Source organism: Phyllobates terribilis, unplaced genomic scaffold (genome assembly GCF_046119375.1).
Source record: "Phyllobates terribilis strain yellow unplaced genomic scaffold, ASM4611937v1 Scaffold_2__4_contigs__length_985480577, whole genome shotgun sequence".
Classification (NCBI taxonomy): domain Eukaryota; kingdom Metazoa; phylum Chordata; class Amphibia; order Anura; family Dendrobatidae; genus Phyllobates; species Phyllobates terribilis.
The window spans coordinates 202,052,726-202,071,569 of NW_027362762.1; the positions used below are offsets into that span (position 1 = coordinate 202,052,726).

Here is an 18,844-nt window from a genome sequence, read left to right on the forward strand (position 1 = left end):
CGCAACGAACCATAAGGCGCACCCCAAATTTAGGGGTGGAAAATAGGGAAACAACTTTTTTTTATAAATGGGGGTCCATATTATAGTCTGAATAGGTATCTTACCTGGGGGGGCGGTGGAGCTGGGGGTCACAGGAGGCAGGGTCCTTCAGGAAGCTGGCGGAAGTGGAGGCATGCTGGTACCTGGGGGCCTGGTATCTGGGGTGCTGGTAGCTGGGGTGCTGGGGGTCTGGTGCTGGTACCTGAGGTGCTGGGGGCCAGGGTGCTGGTGGCCTGGTACCTGGGGTGCTGGTGGCCTGGTGCTGGGATCCTGGTACCTGGGGGGCGGTGTGCTGGGGGCCTGGTGCCGGTGTCTTGCTGTAAGCAGAGTGAGAGAGCAGAATAAGTGGCTTCCGGTGGCCGCGGCCATCTTTCTGAAGCTGGGATCTACAGGAAAATGGCCATTTTCCTGTAGATCACAGCTTCAGAAAGATGGCCGCGGCCACCGGAATGCCGCTCACTCTGCTCTGCCACTCCGCTTACAGCAAGAAACCGGGCCAGGCCCGGCCACCAGCCAGATACCGGCCAGCCTTACCTCTTCTTCCGCCGCCGCCCTGCGATCCTGCTCCACCACCACCGGTAAGTTGCATTCGGACCATAAGACGCACCCCCTATTTTCCTCCCAAATTTTGGGGGGAAAAAGTGCGTCTTATGGTCCGAAAAATACGGTACATAAAATTTTACCTTGGAATAGAAACTTTCCTTCTTTACATTCAAAGTCTTAAAAATGTCATCATCTCATTTTTACACAGTTGCTTGGTTGCTACATTTTCAAAGCCTTAGCATTGTCCTGATCTGGATTCACGGGTTTTATATCTTATGGTTCTCCCGTGCATCCTTCCTACTCTTGAACACTCTACCCCAACATATCAGACTCTCGCTTACCGTGGAAACCTTCAAAAGGAACCTGAAGACTCACCTCTTACGACAAGCCTACAACCTGCAGTAACCACCGCTCCACCATACCGCTCCACGACCAGCCCTACCCTCACCTACTGTATCCTCACCCATCCCTCGGGCAGGGTCCTCTCTCCTCCTGTACCAGTCGCTGGTCGCTGACTTGTATTGTTCGTGATTATTGTACTTGTTTTTATTATGTATATCCCTTTTCACATGTAAAGCACCATGGAATAAATGGTGCTATAATAATAATGTGTATCCACTAATTACAAGTACAGTGCAAACGTGCATAACCTAGTGATGCGTCCTATGGAATATATAAAACAAGTAAAAAGGAAGTTTGCAGCATGTCTAAAGCTATTCAATGAATTGTCCATTTTGAACTACAACATGTACTTTTGATTTGCCAGCAAGTTTCTAATGTGTATGGTCGCCTTTGCAAAATGCAATCTAAGAGCAATACCACTGATTTCAATTTGTAATGGTTTCTTAAAGAGAAGCCGGTCAGAAGTTCCCATCTACAGCAGGTGAAATAAGTATTGAACACGTCACCAATTTTCTAAGTAAATATATTTCTAAAGGTGCTATTGACATGAAATTCTCACGAAATGTCGGTAACAACCCATTCAATCCACACAGGCAAAGAAATCAAGCCATAAATTATGTGCAATATGATTATCATAGCTGAAAATGTTATAAAAAATAAGTTGAGTTATATCCTTTTTTTTTTTCAGTTCCTTCAATAATACACTAGAAGAAGAGAAATGGTAAGTCGTTTATGTATGTACATATATGCAGGACTGTTACAAAAATGCATTGTAATGGTGTAAATGTGCATTATGCTGGAATGATAAGGCACAGAAGGCTTTGCTAAATTCAGTACAGTTCAGCTCATAGTTGGCGTCATTATGGAATCATCTTCTCTATAAAGAATTGCACAGACTTTGATGTTTTTTAGGTGCTGTCCTGTAATGTATACCATATTTTTCGGACTATAAGACACACCGGACCATAAGACGCACCCCAAATTTTGGGGTGGAAAATATTTTTTTTCTATTTTTTATAGGATGGGGGTCCATCTTATAGTCTAAATAGGTACGGTATATTACCTGGGGGGCGGTGGTGCGAGGGTCATAGGAGGCAGGGTCCTTCAGGAAGCAAGACGCCGGTGCTCCAGCGGGGAGTTGAGGCGGTGGTGGTGGAGCAGAATCGCAGGGCCCTTCATTCCCTCCCTCAGGAATCTGGTGGCTACAGCAGAAGAGGTGAGATGCTGTGGAGCCTGTGACTGGGGCCGGGCTGTGAGCGGCATCAGGCGGCGAAGCAGAGCGGCCTGCGCAACTTTCCGGTGTGCGCGGCTATCTTCCTAGAGCTGTGATCTACAGGAAAATGACCGCCAGAGCTCCCGGTTTGCGCATGCACTGGCTCTGGTGGCCGTTTTCCTGTAGATCACGGCCTCAGGAAGATTGCCACGCACACCGGAAAGCTGCGCAGGCCGCTCTGCTTCGCCGCTCACAGCCCAACACCGGCCCAAGTACAGGCCAGGCACAGGTCCCGGCCCCAGCTGCTCTGCCTCACCTCTTCTCCTGCTGCCGCCGCTACCACCAACGCGTTCCTGAAGGAGGGAGGGCCCTGCGATCCCGCTCCACCAAAACCGCAAGTAACGTTTTGACCATAAGACGCAACCCCCATTTTCCTTTCAAATTTGGGGGAAAAAAGTGTGTCTTATGGCCCAAAAAATATAGTATTTAGAGAAGAGACAACTTGGGGTTTATTTTTGCACTGTGGTGTTATTTTTGCTGTTTTATTAGGGTATGTTCACATGCAGTGTTTTTATGCAAATTAGAAGCTGCATTTTACAGTACCAGCAAAAGCTATGAAATGCATAGAGAAATCTCCTACACACCCAGTTTTTAAAACATTTCAAACATTTTTGCAGCGTTTCTTCACCCACATAAAGCAATGAGAAAGTGCAAAAACACTGCAGGTAAAGCAGCAAACAGGTTATTCTCTATTTTTGCAGTATTTTTTACATTTTTGGTGAATAAAACTAACGTTATTAAGCGTATCGTAGACACCTGTAATCTACACCAAAAAAACAGCTAAAAGATCGGAAAATCGCTACAAAAACGCAGCAACACCTACATTTTGAACAAAAATAAATGTTGCAAAAACACTGTCTGTGAACTTAGCTTTAGCATAGTGTATTAGTGTCAAATCAGGTTGTGTGGTCGATTACCACAATGAGTGGTAACATCGTAAGTCACTTTCTGACCCATCAAATTAAGTATCATCTTTAGGATTATAATAATTTACATAAAAAAAACATTGTGTTAAAGGGGTTGTTCACTACTAATGTGTCAATCTATTTTTATGAAGAATAGAAGTTTCTTTGTAATTAGCTTACTTTGCCGTTACTGCCTGTGAGCGGTGCTATCGCTCACAGGCATCACGTGACCCCCGGCTACAGCCGGCGCTGACGTCACGTCATGGTTCATGGTGCAGCTGGGAATCTCTCTCTTCTGCGTTCCTTGGGTGGATGCTGGGCTGTGGGCGGGGTTACCCCATGCATCTCACCCAGCATCCACCGTGTGCTCTCCCTCTCCTCTTTCATTGGGAAAGCGTGCGGTGGATGCTGGGTGTGACTCGCGGGGTAACCCCCGCCCACAGCCCAGCATCCACCGCGGGAAGCACGTCACTTATGTCGCGCCTCACTTGACGTGACATCAGTGGCGGGTCACGTGATGCTTGTGAGCAGCCAGTGATAGCGCCGCTTACAGGCAGTAATGGCAACATAAGGTAATTACAAAGAAGCTTCTTTTCACCATAAAAATAGATTGCCACATTATTAATAGTACTAGACAACCCCTTTAGCATGGATCCATACGTGCCATTTTTGTGGGTATTTTTGTTTCGACTACAGTAAAATTGCATTACAGTTTTACAAAATAGCAGAAAGAAAATTTGCAATAATTGACAATTGTAAATCCACCTTTTAAAGGGATTTAAATTCGGGATTTTCCATTTCTGGTTTGCCGTACGTTTAATTCCTTCTGTAGTGAGGTAAGATAGTGGGATGTTCGGCGGAGTCTTGTCACCTCGCCTTTAAATTTGAGTCTGAATCTACTATAGTGGAGATCAGCTGAGAGCGCCTGTGTTCTCTGAGAGAGGAGCTGCCAGACTCCTCCAAAAGCGTTTTATGTCCAGCGAGAACAAAAGGGTCATAAATTGAAATTCCAACATCTGGATCCTTCTTTCCCAAAATCACTTGTTGGGGAGAGTCAGGAGGCCCCTATACACTTAGCTGATTGGAAGATCCCTCTGAAATCTGTGGCTACTGCCAACTTTTATCTAATGTCTATGGGGGCCTTAACATTACAGGTTACTGTCCACCCACATTTATTATCCAAGTGTACAGTTTGCGGTTTTATTGTAATGAAATTCTCCTGCTTGCTACTTTTTTTGTAGTCTTGTGGAGGATAAGATACATCTGAAGTATGTAACTCCAGTCATACTGACGGTCTTCGTTTTGGCTCTGTATCTCCATGCTCAACAAGTAGAATCTACGGCTCGTCTAGATTTCTTATGGAAACTACAGGTACAAATACTATACTATTGCTTATAAGCTAAAAAAAAAAAAAAAAACTATTTAAGACCACTTTGATTTAGGGTATTGCATCGATGCCATATCGATACTGAGCTAGTGGCTCTAAATTCAACTATTTTAACACTTAAAAGGCTGCTTGAAAGCTGTTTTGTTAAGTGTGGCATTGTGGCTCTCCCTGTAAACTAGCAACCATTCAGCATGGCTAAGATAACTTTTACACTATGCTACATTCAGAGTTATGGAAGCGTCTAGTTAAATAATGTCATAAGTCAGATACACTTATTTTTAGGTCTGTTTTATTGTATTTTTTGCTTTGTTTTTTAATAAAGTGGGCAAAAAGTCGTTAAAGAGGTTGTCCACTGTTTTACATCGATGACCTATCCGTAGGATAGGTCATCAATGTCTGATCATCCGGGGTTTTACACCTGGAACCCCACGCCAATCAGCTGTTGGCGGCGGCGGCCACCGGCCGGAAGTACTTGCTGAGCTGCTCCGTCTACTTGTAGTGGCCGGGGCTTGGTACTGCACATCCGCCTCCTATTCAAATCAATACGAGGCGGATGTGTAGTACCCTGCAGCGGCCACTACCAGAAGACTGAGCAGCTCGGCAAGTACTTCTGCCGGCGGCCGCTGATACAGATAACAGCTGATCTGCAGAGGTGCCTGGTGTCAGACCCTGGCTGATCAGACATTGATGACATGTAAAAGTAGTTGACAACCTCTTTAATATTATAAAATGAAGAAATAAGCTGTACTAGCACCTTGAATCCTCCAGCGCTTGCACTCAGTTGGTGCCAGTAGATATTGAATATGACGACATATTGTTAATCAGTCAGCCAATCACTGGCCTCAGTGAACACATGCCATACACGCAGTCAGGTTACTGATCGGTAGGATGTCTTCAGCTCTGGTACCAATGAGAACCACCAAAGTGGAAGTGCTGGAGCAACAGGGGTTTCAAGGGGCAAGTAATGAGTAATGCTAATGTAGTTTGACCAAAACACATGAGAAGTACCTAATATTAGTTATGTTGCAGTTTTACAGATCTTGGCTTAGTGAATATCTAAGGCACTACTTACTATTCTTCTGTCATTGTGATAGGCATATCCAGTTTTCATTTCTATACCGATGTATGATGGCTTTAAAACCAGGATTTGTACGAGGTCTTATATTCCCTGATTTTATGTCCATGTAGGCAACTGGAGAAAAGGAGGATATGGAAGAGCTGCAAGCATACAACAGGCGTCTCCTGCACAATATCCTTCCTAAAGATGTTGCCGCTCATTTTCTGGCCCGGGAACATAGGAATGATGAACTGTACTATCAGTCCTGTGAATGTGTGGCTGTAATGTTTGCATCGATCAGTAATTTCTCGGAATTCTACGTTGAACTTGAGGCCAATAATGAAGGAGTGGAGTGTCTGCGTCTTCTCAATGAGATTATTGCTGATTTTGATGAGGTGATGACAAATATTACATGCAGTGTTAGTAAAAAAAAAAAACATCTAATTGTAATCCTGCCCTCATGTCTAATACTTGATGTTTTTAACACTTTCACCTACATTACAGAATAAAAACAGCCTCTATTTGCTTATTAGAAAGGGAAGCTGTCCCCAAGTCATGGATCCTGAAAGGTGTAAAGATGTGTACGTGATTGCGTCAGTTCTGATTTAATCTGTGCTGTTATTTTGACAGCCTGTCAGAATAAGAGCATTTGCTTGAAGATGTAGTAGCACATACAGTACAGACCAAAAGTTTGGACACACCTTCTCATTTAAAGATTTTTCTGTATTTTCATGACTATGAAAATTGTACATTCACACTGAAGGCATCAAAACTATGAATTAACACATGTGGGATTATATACTTAACAAAAAAGTGTGAAACAACTGAAAATATGTCTTATATTCTAGGTTCTTCAAAGTAGCCACCTTTTGCTTTGATGACTGCTTTGCACACTCTTGGCATTCTCTTGATGAGCTTCAAGAGGTAGTCACCGGAAATGGTTTTCACTTCACAGGTGTGCCCTGTCAGGTTTAATAAGTGGGATTTCTTGCCTTATAAATGGGGTTGGGACCATCAGTTGTGTTGTGCAGAAGTCAGGTGGATACACAGCTGATAGTCCTACTGAATAGACTGTTAGAATTTGTATTATGGCAAGAAAAAAGCAGCTAAGTAAAGAAAAACGAGTGGCCATCATTACTTTAAGAAATGAAGGTCAGTCAGTGCGAAAAATTGGGAAAACTTGGAAAGTGTCCCCAAGTGCAGTAAAAAAAACCATCAAGCGCTACAAAGAAACTGGCTCACATGAGGACTGCCCCAGGAAAGCAAGACCAAGAGTCACCTCTGCTTCTGAGGATAAGTTTATCTGAGTCACGAGCCTCAGAAATCGCAGATTAGCAGCAGCTCAGATTAGAGACCAGGTCAATCCCACACAGAGTTCAAGCAGCAGACACATCTCTTCAATAACTGTTAAGAGGAGACTTTGTGCAGCAGGCCTTCATGGTAAAATAGCTGCTAGGAAACCACTGCTAAGGACAGGCAACAAGCAGAAGAGACTTGCTTGGGCTAAAGAACACAAGGAATGGACATTAGACCAGTGGAAATCTGTACTTTGGTCTGATGAGTCCAAATTTGAGATCTTTGGTTCCAACCACCGTGTCTTTGTGCGACGCAGAAAAGGTGAACGGATGGACTCTACATGCCTGGTTCCCACCGTGAAGCATGGAGGAGGAGGTGTGATGGTGTTGGGGTGCTTTGCTGGTGACACTGTTGGGGATTTATTCAAAATTGAAGGCATACTGAACCAGCATGGCTACCACAGCATCTTGCAGCGGCATGCTATTCCATCCGGTTTGCGTTTAATTGGACCATCATTTATTTTTCAACAGGACAATGACCCCAAACACACCTCCAGGCTGTGTAAGGGCTATTTGACCAAGAAGGAGAGTGATGGGGTGCTACGCCAGATGACCTGGCCTCCACAGTCACCAGACCTGAACCCAATCGAGATGGTTTGGGGTGAGCTGGACCGCAGAGCGAAGGCAAAAGGGCCAACAAGTGCTAAGCATCTCTGGGAACTCCTTCAAGATTGTTGGAAGACCATTTCCAGTGACTACCTCTTGAAGCTCATCAAGAGAATGCCAAGAGTGTGCAAAGCCGTCATCAAAGCAAAAGGTGGCTACTTTGAAGAACCTAGAATATAAGACATTTTCAGTTGTTTCACACTTTTTTGTTAAGTATATAATTCCACATGTGTTAATTCATAGTTTTGATGCCTTCAGTGTGAATGTACAATTTTCATAGTCATGAAAATACAGAAAAATCTTTAAATGAGAAGGTGTGTCCAAACTTTTGGTCTGTACTGTATTTTGTATGTGTGCTACAAATGATTTTTTGATTGGCATGTTCCATAAGCTTCAAGCTGCTTTTGATCGATTTTGCCCTAAATCAAACCAAAAATTGACATTAGGGGTCCTGGGGATTGTTAAATAGATCACAGGGACGATTGAATGCTGTTCAGTTTCTTTCAGCATGGTCACATCCTGTGGAGAGAAATAGCGGTGCACTACAGTCTTCTCATTACAAGTTTTTTACACCCTGTTCATTGTTCCATTATATTGCATGTCTTACTAGCCATTTAAGATTGTGTGCAATGGTCATTACATATTTTAAGATGAATTGCAGTGAATTAATTTAATTGATTTAAAAAGTACATTATATTTTGTAAGGTCGACTCCTGCTCCTGTTTTTTAGCATGGGCAGGTGTCAGAGGGAGACTGAGCATGTTGGCATTCAACATGTCCAAGCCTTTGTTCGCAAAGGAAATTAGATTCCTCTGACAGTGATTTATTCCACTCACCCCATTAAAAAACACATGCACCCTTGGTCAGGCAAATATGTGCATAGGAGAGTTGGGAAGAATCCTCCTACAGTTATTGAAGGTGTACGGTAACCTTTACAGTGAATTCACATCTATTATGTGAGGAAATCATTTCTCACTCCACTAAAAATATCCTGATCAGAAGGAAATGATCCCCTCTACATTTCATTAAAATGAGTGTCCAGACCAGTCCATGGACAGAAAAATGTTGCCGAAGACCCTTGAACGTTCTACTTACATAAATTCTGGTAAATAAACCAGCTGGAAGATTGGGATATTATTCCAATTTATAATCACATTTGTTTTAAGATAAAGGGGTAAAAACACATTTACTAAAATATTAGATGTTAATACATTTTTACATATTAATTTATGTTAATACATAGTGACGAAAATGTTTTTTTCTTTCTGAGTTGTGTAGAAAGTCTAAGAACACATTGATCCTTTATTCTAGATGTTTTTTTTCCACATTTTATTCCTTGAAATAAGTATGTTTTATTTCCCATGTGTTGGAAAGCTGAGGACGAGGTAATCGCTAAATAAACGTCTAGATATTGGTAACCTCTCTAATCTTTTCAACAGATCATAAGTGAAGAAAAGTTCAAGCAGTTAGAGAAAATCAAAACCATTGGTAGCACCTACATGGCGGCTTCAGGGCTAAATGATACAACTTACGACAAAGAAGGCAAATCACACATTACCGCTTTGGCCGACTACGCAATGAAGCTGATGGAGCAGATGAAGTATATCAATGAGCATTCCTTCAATAACTTCCAGATGAAGATCGGTGAGTGTTACAATATCGGAGCATGGTTTTCCTTCATAATATAATGTGCTCCATTTACCTTGCCTTGACTCCCATAAATTCAGCTTTCATTCTCCCACCTTAGGAACACAAGGAATAATGTATGTTTCCATCATGAAATGTATAGCATTCACGGCTGCTGAGTTGTCTTGATAATATTCGTTAAGATAAATAATCGTGCTGTACGTAACACATGCCAAGTGCCTTGTTCCATCATTATCAAGGTGGCATTAATATTGAAGTGTGTAATGGACATTGTTTCCTGTCTTATGTAACTTTCTACCACTTTAATATCCTGTGAGGCCAATATCTAGATCTTAATTATTTTTTTGTGTTTCTTCTGCAGGACTTAACATTGGCCCTGTGGTTGCTGGTGTTATTGGAGCTCGTAAACCCCAATATGATATTTGGGGAAACACTGTGAATGTAGCAAGTCGAATGGACAGCACTGGAGTACCAGACCGCATACAGGTTAGTATTTTATATTGTAGGCGACTTTTGAGCACCAGGATGAACCTTGAAGTGACTATTGCAAGCACTCATCCGAAGTAGAGTAGACACTATCTGCTTCCACCATCATTGATGTCACCATGTGACTGCACTTCCTAATAATGTATGAGTTTACAGACTATTGTGGAGAAATAACCATTCTGGTCATTCTGACACTTCCGGGAAAATTGATAAGGCAAACCAGATTGTGCCACACTCCACATCCATAGGAACAAAAGAGTCAGAAGGGTTTCTAAGAGATAATGGAAATAGGAAGGTTCTCCATGAGACCTGATGTGGATTAGGATAGTCATGATAAGTCAGCTACTTCCTTTAGTTCAAAAGTGGAGTCGCATAGATATAATTGTATTCACAGAATAACCAAAGCAATGGCTAGAGTATAAACACATTAATATTCATTGTCCCATACAAAGTTTCCCAAGCATACAGTCCTGCTCACCATTATTGGCACCCCTTCATTTTTTTCATAGACTGTTTAATATCTTCAGAAATAAATGGAAATGTACCAAAGTTATATCCTTAGGATTTTTTAATTAGCGGTCCAAAGTAATATAACAATAAAACATTGTTTTTCAACTTCCATGTTGCAATTTCAAAGAAGAAACAATAAACAGCATGCTCAGCAATAAAGGCACCCCTAATTAATACTTGGTTGCACACCCTTTGGCATTGCTGACAGCCTCCAAACATTTCTTGTAGTCATCTATAAGCTTCTTGCACTTCTTAGCTGGAATTTTCTCCCACTCTTCCTTTGCAGTTCGTTCAAGCTCTTGAATGTTTGCAGGGTTCTTTTTCCCAATGGCAGATTTCAGCTCACCCCAAAGATTTTCAATGGGATTAAAGTCAGGACTCATTGATGGCCAGTTTAAAACATTCAATTTCTTCTTTTTCAACCATTCCTGTGTACTTTTGGATGTGGGTTTTGCGTCATTGTCTTGCTGGAGGACCCATGATCTTCGACTCAAACCAAGTTATCTTACACTGGTTAGGACTTTTTGCTCTACAATCTCTTAATTATTCTCTGATTTCATGATTCCTGTGATACTGTCAAGGCCTCCAGTACCAGAGGCAGCAAAGCAACCCTACATGCTGTATGGATCCTCCACCATGCTTAACTTTTGGTAAGGTGTTCTTTTCCTTACAAGCTTTGTTGCGCCGTCTGTAAACAAACTGTTGTTTTGCATTGCCAAAAAAAGCTCTATTTTTGTTTAATTTTCCCAGAAGGATTGTGGTTTATTAAGGTACTCTTTGGCAAAGATCAGTCGCTGCTTTTTATGTCTTTTCTTCAGCAATGGTTTCTTCCTTGGCCTTCGCCCATAAAGCTCTGCTTGGTTTAGTGTGCGGCATATGGTACTTGTTGAAACCATGACCCCAGACTGTTCTAGGTTAGCCTTCAGGTCTTTGGCTGTTTGACGTGGTGTTTTTTCCATCATTCGCACCAACCTTTGAAAACCTCTCTCGTCAATTTTCCGCTTTTCCCCATGTCCAGGGAGGTTCTTGACTTTTCCATGCTTGGCAAACTTCTTGATAATATTGCGCACTGTTGAAACTAGGATACCAAGGTCTTTGGAAATGACTTTATAGCCTTTGGAAGTCTTGTGTTTGCTAATAATAGCATTTCTGAAGTCATCAGACAGCTCCTATGTCTTCACCATTGTGACAACAGGGCCTACCATGTGGCTTTTTAAAACACTGAAGTCCTCATTCATTGGCTAATTCATGTCACATGGGCACCGACAATTAGTCACAGGTGAATCTCTTTTGTGATTTACCACAGGCGAATCAAAATGTGTTTCCATACTAAATTAATTTAAAGGATGCCAATACCAGTGACACAGCAGGCTTTAGGTTTTTCTATTTTTCCCTCCCATTGTTTTTTGTTTTAAATTATTGTTTATCATTTGCTCTTTTGTATTTAACACGAGGGCTCTAGACAAAAAAACTGTTTCACTTGATTCATTTTTTTCAGGAGATATTCTATATTATGTACTTAAACTTCATGGGTGCCAATAACTATGAGCAGGATTGTATATATACAGTTGAAACCTGAAGTTTACATACACTATATAAAAAAACATATGCGTGTTTTTCTCAGTATCTGACATGAAATCAGAATAAACTTTCTCTAATAACCCCCCATGACAGCACACAGGAGGATGTAACCCCACCCTAATAGGGACAGGAAATACAAAGAGGTTTAAATAGCCCCTCCCACATCCTCCCTCCAGCGTTATTTCCTGTCCCTATTAGGGATGAAAAGAGGTCATCCCCGGTTTGCTGAGCTGGCGACAGGCACTGGGGGAAAGCTACTAGCCGGGCAGCGGAGGATCGAGCGGTCTTTACCTCTCCTCCTCAGGGCGCTGCTCCCGTCTCCTCTGGATTCGGGACCCCCTCCTGCAGTCCCTTATTTCGGGCAAGGTCTGCAGGATCTTCTGACCGGAGGCCTCTCTGAGCTCTCCGGTCCATCTCCTCTTCCTCTCCCCCGCTGGATGCGCGGGCAATGCCGGCTCCAGGATGTGGAGCGCACGCCGCGGCGCCGGAAGTGACGTCGGACGCCGGGCGGTGGATGATGACGTCACTTCCGGCAGTTTGCATTCCGCTGTGAACCGCATCAAAAAAGCTATGGGGGAAGAAGAGCGGAATGCCGCCGGTGATCAGGAATCTTCACCTGGACACTGGGGGAGGAGCCCTTTAAACAGAGGGAGGCGCTGGTCCGGTCGCCCATAAAAGGAGCCCTGGACAGGAAGACATCTACAGATCGGACAAAACCATGTCTGTTGAAGCTTCTCGCTCTGCATCTGTAGAGCCCAGCGCTGGTCCGGTCCCAGTAAGTATGGCACTGGTAGTCCTCCCAGATGCAGGAAATAGTGATTATAGCTCCCCTTCCTTTCTCCCCTCTCTTGTAGGGGGACAAGGAACCTGCATCTGGAGAAAAAGTTAAACCGTCACGCAGATGTCCCATCTGTACAAAAAAACTATCGTCCTCCCATAGAAAGCCCCTATGCAAGGACTGTACGGAGAAGATTTCAGGCAGGAACAACCTTCCTTAATGAAGGAGATAAAGGGAATTGTACGTCAGAAGATCAAATCCTCCTTAGCCTCGGTCACTCTCCCTACGCTCTCACCTAGTCAGGGTTCTACATCTACTCCCTCAGCAGCGAAAAAGAGGAAGATTAGCCCGCCAGAGGGAGGGGAGGAAGACTCTCAAGAGGAGATATATATCTCGGAAGATCTTCCAGAGGAAGGTGAACTAAGTCCAGCCCCTGGTAACTCCCAACGAGAGAGATATTACTTTCCATCAGATAGTTCGGAGGAACTCCTCATGGCAGTAAGGAGAACTATGGAGGTCGAGGAAGAAAAAGTGCCCCAAACAGTACAGGATCAGATGTTTGGGGGGCTTCGTTCCAGGAAAAAATTGGTGTTCCCTACACACCAGAGTATTAGGGACTTAGTCTTAGAGGAGTGGGAGTCCCCAGAAAAGAGATTAAATACCCCTACAGAGTTAAGGGATAGATTTCCTGTAGACAATGAAACGGCAGAATGCTGGTCTGAAGTCCCAAGAGTGAATATCCAGATTGCACGAGTAGCAAAGAAAACTACACAGCCCTTTGAAGATTCCTCTCAATTAAAAGACCCCTTGGAACGCAAAATGGAGGGACTACTCAGAAAATCCTGGGAGACCTCGGCAACACTATTAAGCACCAACGCAGTCTCTATGGGCATAGCTCGATCAATGGCTAGTTGGCTAGATCAACTGGAGGAACACCTAGTTTCAGGCACCCCCAGAGAAGACATCTTGGCATCCCTAATGCTTCTACAGAAATCTAGGGGGTTTTTAGCAGACGCCTCTGCAGAATCCGTGAGAGTGGCGACAAGAGCATCTGGGCTATCAAACGCTGTAAGAAGGGCCCTATGGTTGAAATCCTGGAACGGAGACGTGGCATCAAAAATTAAGTTGTGTTCCATCCCCTTTAAGGGGAAATACATGTTCGGGCCAGCCCTAGATGATCTTCTAGAGAAGGCCTCAGACAAGAAGAAGGCCCTCCCGGAACCTGTGTGGAATGTGAGGAAGAGGCCTTTTCGTCCCTCCCACGAGCAGACCCCTCAATATAGGGGTAAAGGCAAAACAGGACGATGGAGCTACCCAAAAGGTAGAGGAGGCAAAAATCTTTTTCTCTCCCAAAACCAACGTCCGAACAAACCATGACGTCAGGACAGTCGGGGGCCGCATCTCGAATTTTCTCCCTCAGTGGAAAGAAATCTGCTCAGACCCATGGGTCCTGAGGGTTGTGGAGTTCGGAGTAAAAATAAATTTTTCCCCCGATCATCCAGAGAGGATAAGGTTAACACCGCTCTCCTCTGAGTCGTCAGTTCACCCTGATATCCGGTCTTACAGACCTATTGTCCTCAGGGGTGATATCCCTGGTTCCTACAAGAGAGATAGGCACAGGACATTATTCCAGACTCTTCCTAATAAAAAAAACCAAATGGCTCACACAGTTATAATCAATCTTAGGCCACTGAATCAGTATATCCACTACCAACGATTCAAAATGGAATCCATCAGGTCAACTGTCCCCCTGATAGGACATGTCATGGCCACAATCGACCTCCAGGATGCATATTACCACATCCCCATACATCCACTTCACAGGAGGTTCCTAAGATTCGCAGTGGCTCAGGGGGATCAAATAGTCCACTATCAATTCAATGTTCTCCCATTTGGAATTTCATCAGCCCCGCGAATATTTACAAAAGTCATGGCAGAAGTCATGGCTTATACCAGGGGTCAGAACATTTCAATAGTACCATACCTCGACGACCTGTTATTAATCGGGCCCTCAGTACCAGTACTCAGAGAACATCTACAGTTGACCACTCAGATCCTATCATCTCTGAGCTGGTTAGTGAACCAGAAAAAATCAGATATGGTTCCCTCAATGACAAAAACATTTGTAGGAGTACTATTGGATTCCCACAGCCAGATGTCATTCCTGCCCAAACAAAAACATGATAAAAGCAAAAATCAATGTCCTAAAGAGCAGAAGATCAGTATCATTAAAAAACGCCATGTTACGAATTGGGACGGATCCCCACGGTCTCTGAACAGGAGAATCCCTATACCACCACTAGTAAGGACCTCTCTATTCTGGTGGCTGAACGAAAAAAATCTGAACAGAGGAGTACGATGGATCCAGAATCCGCTAGTAACCATAAAGGTGGATGCCAGCGAAAAGGGATGGGGAGCCATGGTCTCCCAAGAGCTATTCCAGGGTATATGGACCAAAGAGGTGAGCCAACGCTCATCAAATTTCAGAGAACTAAAAGCCGTAGAGAAAGTCCTCAGAGCAGCAGAGCCTCTGGTCCAGAAATCTCACATTCAGATATTTTCAGACAATATCACCACGGTAGGCCACCTACGTCATCAAGGGGGCACAGGATACGAAAGCTTAAAAGCAATCTCAACAAGAATATTCTCCTGGGCCGAAGAACATCTATCCTTGTCGGCTCTTCATATCAAAGGTTCAGTCAATATCCAGGCCGACTTCTTAAGCGGAACAAAGATTCATAAAGGAGAGTGGAGCCTAAACCCAGACGTCTTCCAGATGTTAGTCGAGAGATGGGGCTATCCAGAGGTAGATCTCTTCGCCGGACACCAGAACGCGAAAGTACCTCAATATTTCTCCCTGGATCCAAACGGCCCTTGCCTGGACGTGGACGCATTCGCTTACAAATGGGAATTCAAACTAGCGTATGCCTTTCCCCCATTACCTATCCTTTCAAAACCCTTACAGAAGATAAGGACCGAAGGGACCAGAGTAATCCTAGTGGCCCCTCGGTGGCCAAAAAGAAGTTGGTTCGGAACGTTAACCAATCTGAGTGTGGAGAGCCCTCTAATCCTTCCCCCATCAAGGATCTCCTTCTCCAGGGATCTATTTACCATCCAGATCCTGAGAGACTACACCTAACTGCCTGGCTTCTGAATTCCTGATATTAAAAACAAGAGGCCTCTCAGAGAAAGTCATCAAAACTCTCCAGAAGAGCAGGAAACCTGTAACAAACACCATTTACCATAAGATCTGGAAAACCTTCTTAAGGTGGTGTGCACCCACTCGCCCAGACCCTCATAGGGCTGATGTGGCTCAGATTCTAGACTTTTTGCAAGAAGGTCTGGACAAAGGTCTCAGACCTAGTATTCTTAAGGTTCAGGTAGCGGCGTTAAGTTCATACTTCGATCAAAGACTAGCGGAACATCAGTGGGTGAGAAGATTTATGACAGCCACCCACATCCACCCTAGAGTAACAGACCTGGTTCCCCCCTGGGACCTTAACATTGTTCTGAAAGGGTTAACCCTTCCACCCTTTGAGCCCTTATCAACCATAAGATTGGACAGGCTGACCTGGAAAACGGCTTTCCTGGCGGCAATAACTACAGCCAGAAGAGTGTGTGAACTACAGGCCCTTTTGGTCAACGAACCCTACCTGAGAATCCTGGAAGATCATCTAATTTTCCAACTTGACCCTTCATTTCTACCTAAGGTGGTCTCAAATTTCCACAGATCTCAGGAGATAATCCTGCCATCTTTTTGTGACAACCCAAAAGACAAAAAAAGAGATGGAATTCCACACTCTGGACGTTCGGAGAATAGTAGTGCACTATCTTCAGGAAACAGAAGAAGGAAGGAAAGACCAGAACCTATTTGTCCATACACAAGGTCCAAACAGAGGAAAGAAAGCAGCAAAGTCCACAATAGCCAACTGGATTAAAAGGGCCATTACGGAGGCTTACCAGATCCAGGATCTACCGCCTCCTGCAAAGCTCAAGGCCCATTCTACAAGGGCGATATCTGTCTCCTGGGCTGAAAAGGCCAGCGCATCCTCCGAACAGATTTGCAGAGCTGCCACATGGTCCTCAATTCATACTTTCTCCAAACACTACAGACTAGACCTAATGTCTGTTGGAGATTTAGCCTTCGGAAGGAAGGTCCTTCAGGCTATTGTCCCTCCCTAGTATATCTTTGGTATACCTCCTGTGTGCTGTCGTGGGGGGTTATTAGAGAAAATAGAATTAGACTTACCGGTAATTCGGTTTCTAAAAACCCACCACGACAGCACGGGTAATTCCCTCCCCCTCGCTTATTGTCTCTACGACAGCTTGATCAGTAGAAATAAAAATTAATTTGAAGCATCTATACTATTGTGGTCCTTTGTAATAACACTGGAGGGAGAATGTGGGAGGGGCTATTTAAACCTCTTCGTATTTCCTGTCCCTATTAGGGTGGGGTTACATCCTCCTATGTTCTGTCGTGGTGGGTTATTAGAAACCTAATTACCGGTAAGTCTAATTCTATTTTTCCCGTTTTAGGTCAATTAGGATTACCATAATTTTTAATATTTGCCAAATGCTAGAATAATGAAAGAATGTTTTAAAGAATTTTTATTACTTACTGCAAAGTCAAAAATTTACATACATTTCATTAGTATTTGGTACCATTGCCCTTAAACTGAATGACTTGGGTCAAACGTTTGGGATATCCTTCCACAAGCTTCTCACAATAGGTGGTCGGAATTTGAGCCCATTCCTTCTGACAAAACTGGTGTAACTGATCCAGGTTTGTAGGTCGCCTTGCTCGCACCTGCCTTTTTCAGATTTGCCCATACATTTTCAATAGGATTGAGATCAGGGCTTTGTGATGGCCACTCCAAAACATTGACTTTCTTACCCTTAAGCCATTTTGTTACCATTTTGGCAGTATGCTTCAGGTCATTGTCCATTTGGAAGACCCATTTCCGCCCATGCTTTAACTTCCTGGTTGATGTCTTGAGATGTTGTTTCAGTATTACCACATAATCTTCTTTTCTCATGATGCCATCTATTTTGTGAAGTCCCTCCTGCAGCAAAACAACCCCACAACATGATTATGCCACCCCCGTGTTTCACAGTTGGGATGGTGTTCTTAGGCTTGCATTCTTCTCCCTTTTTCTTCCAAATGTAACGATGGTCATTATGCCCAAAAAGTTCAATTTTAGTTTCATCAGACCACAGGACAATGTCTCCAAAAATTAAGGTCTTTGCAAATGCACACAGGAACCAACATTAATCTGTCTTTTTTTGTTCTTTTGAAATAATGGCTTCTTCCTGGCAGAGTGGCTTTTCATCCCATGTTGATACCGTACTCATTTCACTGTGGTTATTGACACGCTCTTACCAGATTCCGCCATCATATTCACAAGGTCTTTTGCTTTTGTCCTGGGGTTGATGTGCACATTTCGGACCAAAGCGCATTCATCTCTGGGACACAGAACCCGTCTCCTTCCTGAGCGGTATGATGGCTAGACATTCCCATCTTGTTTGTACTTGTGTATAATTGTTTGTACAGATGAATGAGGCACCTTCAGGTATCTTGAAATTGAACCCAAGGATGAGCCAGACTTGTGCAAGTCCACAATTCTCTTCCTGATATCTTGGCTGATTTCTTTAGACTTTCCCATGATGCTACAAAAAGAAGCAGTGTGTTTCAGGTGTGCATTAGAATACATCCACTGGTGTGTGTCTAATTAACTCAGATGTTGCCAAAAAACCTATCAGAAGCTTCCAAACACATGACCTCATCATATGGGCAGTCCAGAATTGTTTAAAGGCATAATAATCTTAGTGAATGTAAACTTTTGACTTTGCAGTAAGTAATAAAAATGCCTTAAAACTAACTCTCTCTGTCTCTCTCTCTGTCTCTCTCTCTGTCTCTCTCTCTGTCTCTCTCTCTGTCTCTCTCTCTGTCTCTCTCTCTGTCTCTCTCTCTGTCTCTCTCTCTGTCTCTCTCTCTGTCTCTCTCTCTGTCTCTCTCTCTGTCTCTCTCTCTGTCTCTCTCTCTGTCTCTCTCTCTGTCTCTCTCTCTGTCTCATTATTCTGCCATTTGGCAAATATTAAACATTATGGTAATCCTAATTGACATAAAACGGGAAAGGTTTATTCTGATTTCATGTCAGATACTGAGAAAAACATGCACATGTAGTTTATGGAATCTTCTGGTTTCAACTATAAATACCACATAGTGTATTCAAAGCCCTGCTCCTGCTGCCCCACAATCCAGGTATTTTGACGCA

General features: G+C 43.5%; 1 protein-coding gene across 4 annotated transcripts in view; it reads left to right on the top strand.

Annotated features, from left to right (window-relative positions):
- Positions 1-18,844, top strand: part of ADCY6 (adenylate cyclase 6) — a 217,129-nt gene that overhangs the window by 186,872 nt on the left and 11,413 nt on the right. For all 4 annotated transcript variants that reach the window (XM_073663800.1, XM_073663797.1, XM_073663799.1 and 1 more), the window contains exons 18-22: positions 1,673-1,705; positions 4,404-4,533; positions 5,738-6,001; positions 9,007-9,211; positions 9,576-9,700. In XM_073663800.1, coding sequence (XP_073519901.1) covers positions 1,673-1,705; positions 4,404-4,533; positions 5,738-6,001; positions 9,007-9,211; positions 9,576-9,700 — 757 coding nt within the window. The remainder of the gene's footprint in view (positions 1-1,672; positions 1,706-4,403; positions 4,534-5,737; positions 6,002-9,006; positions 9,212-9,575; positions 9,701-18,844) is intronic.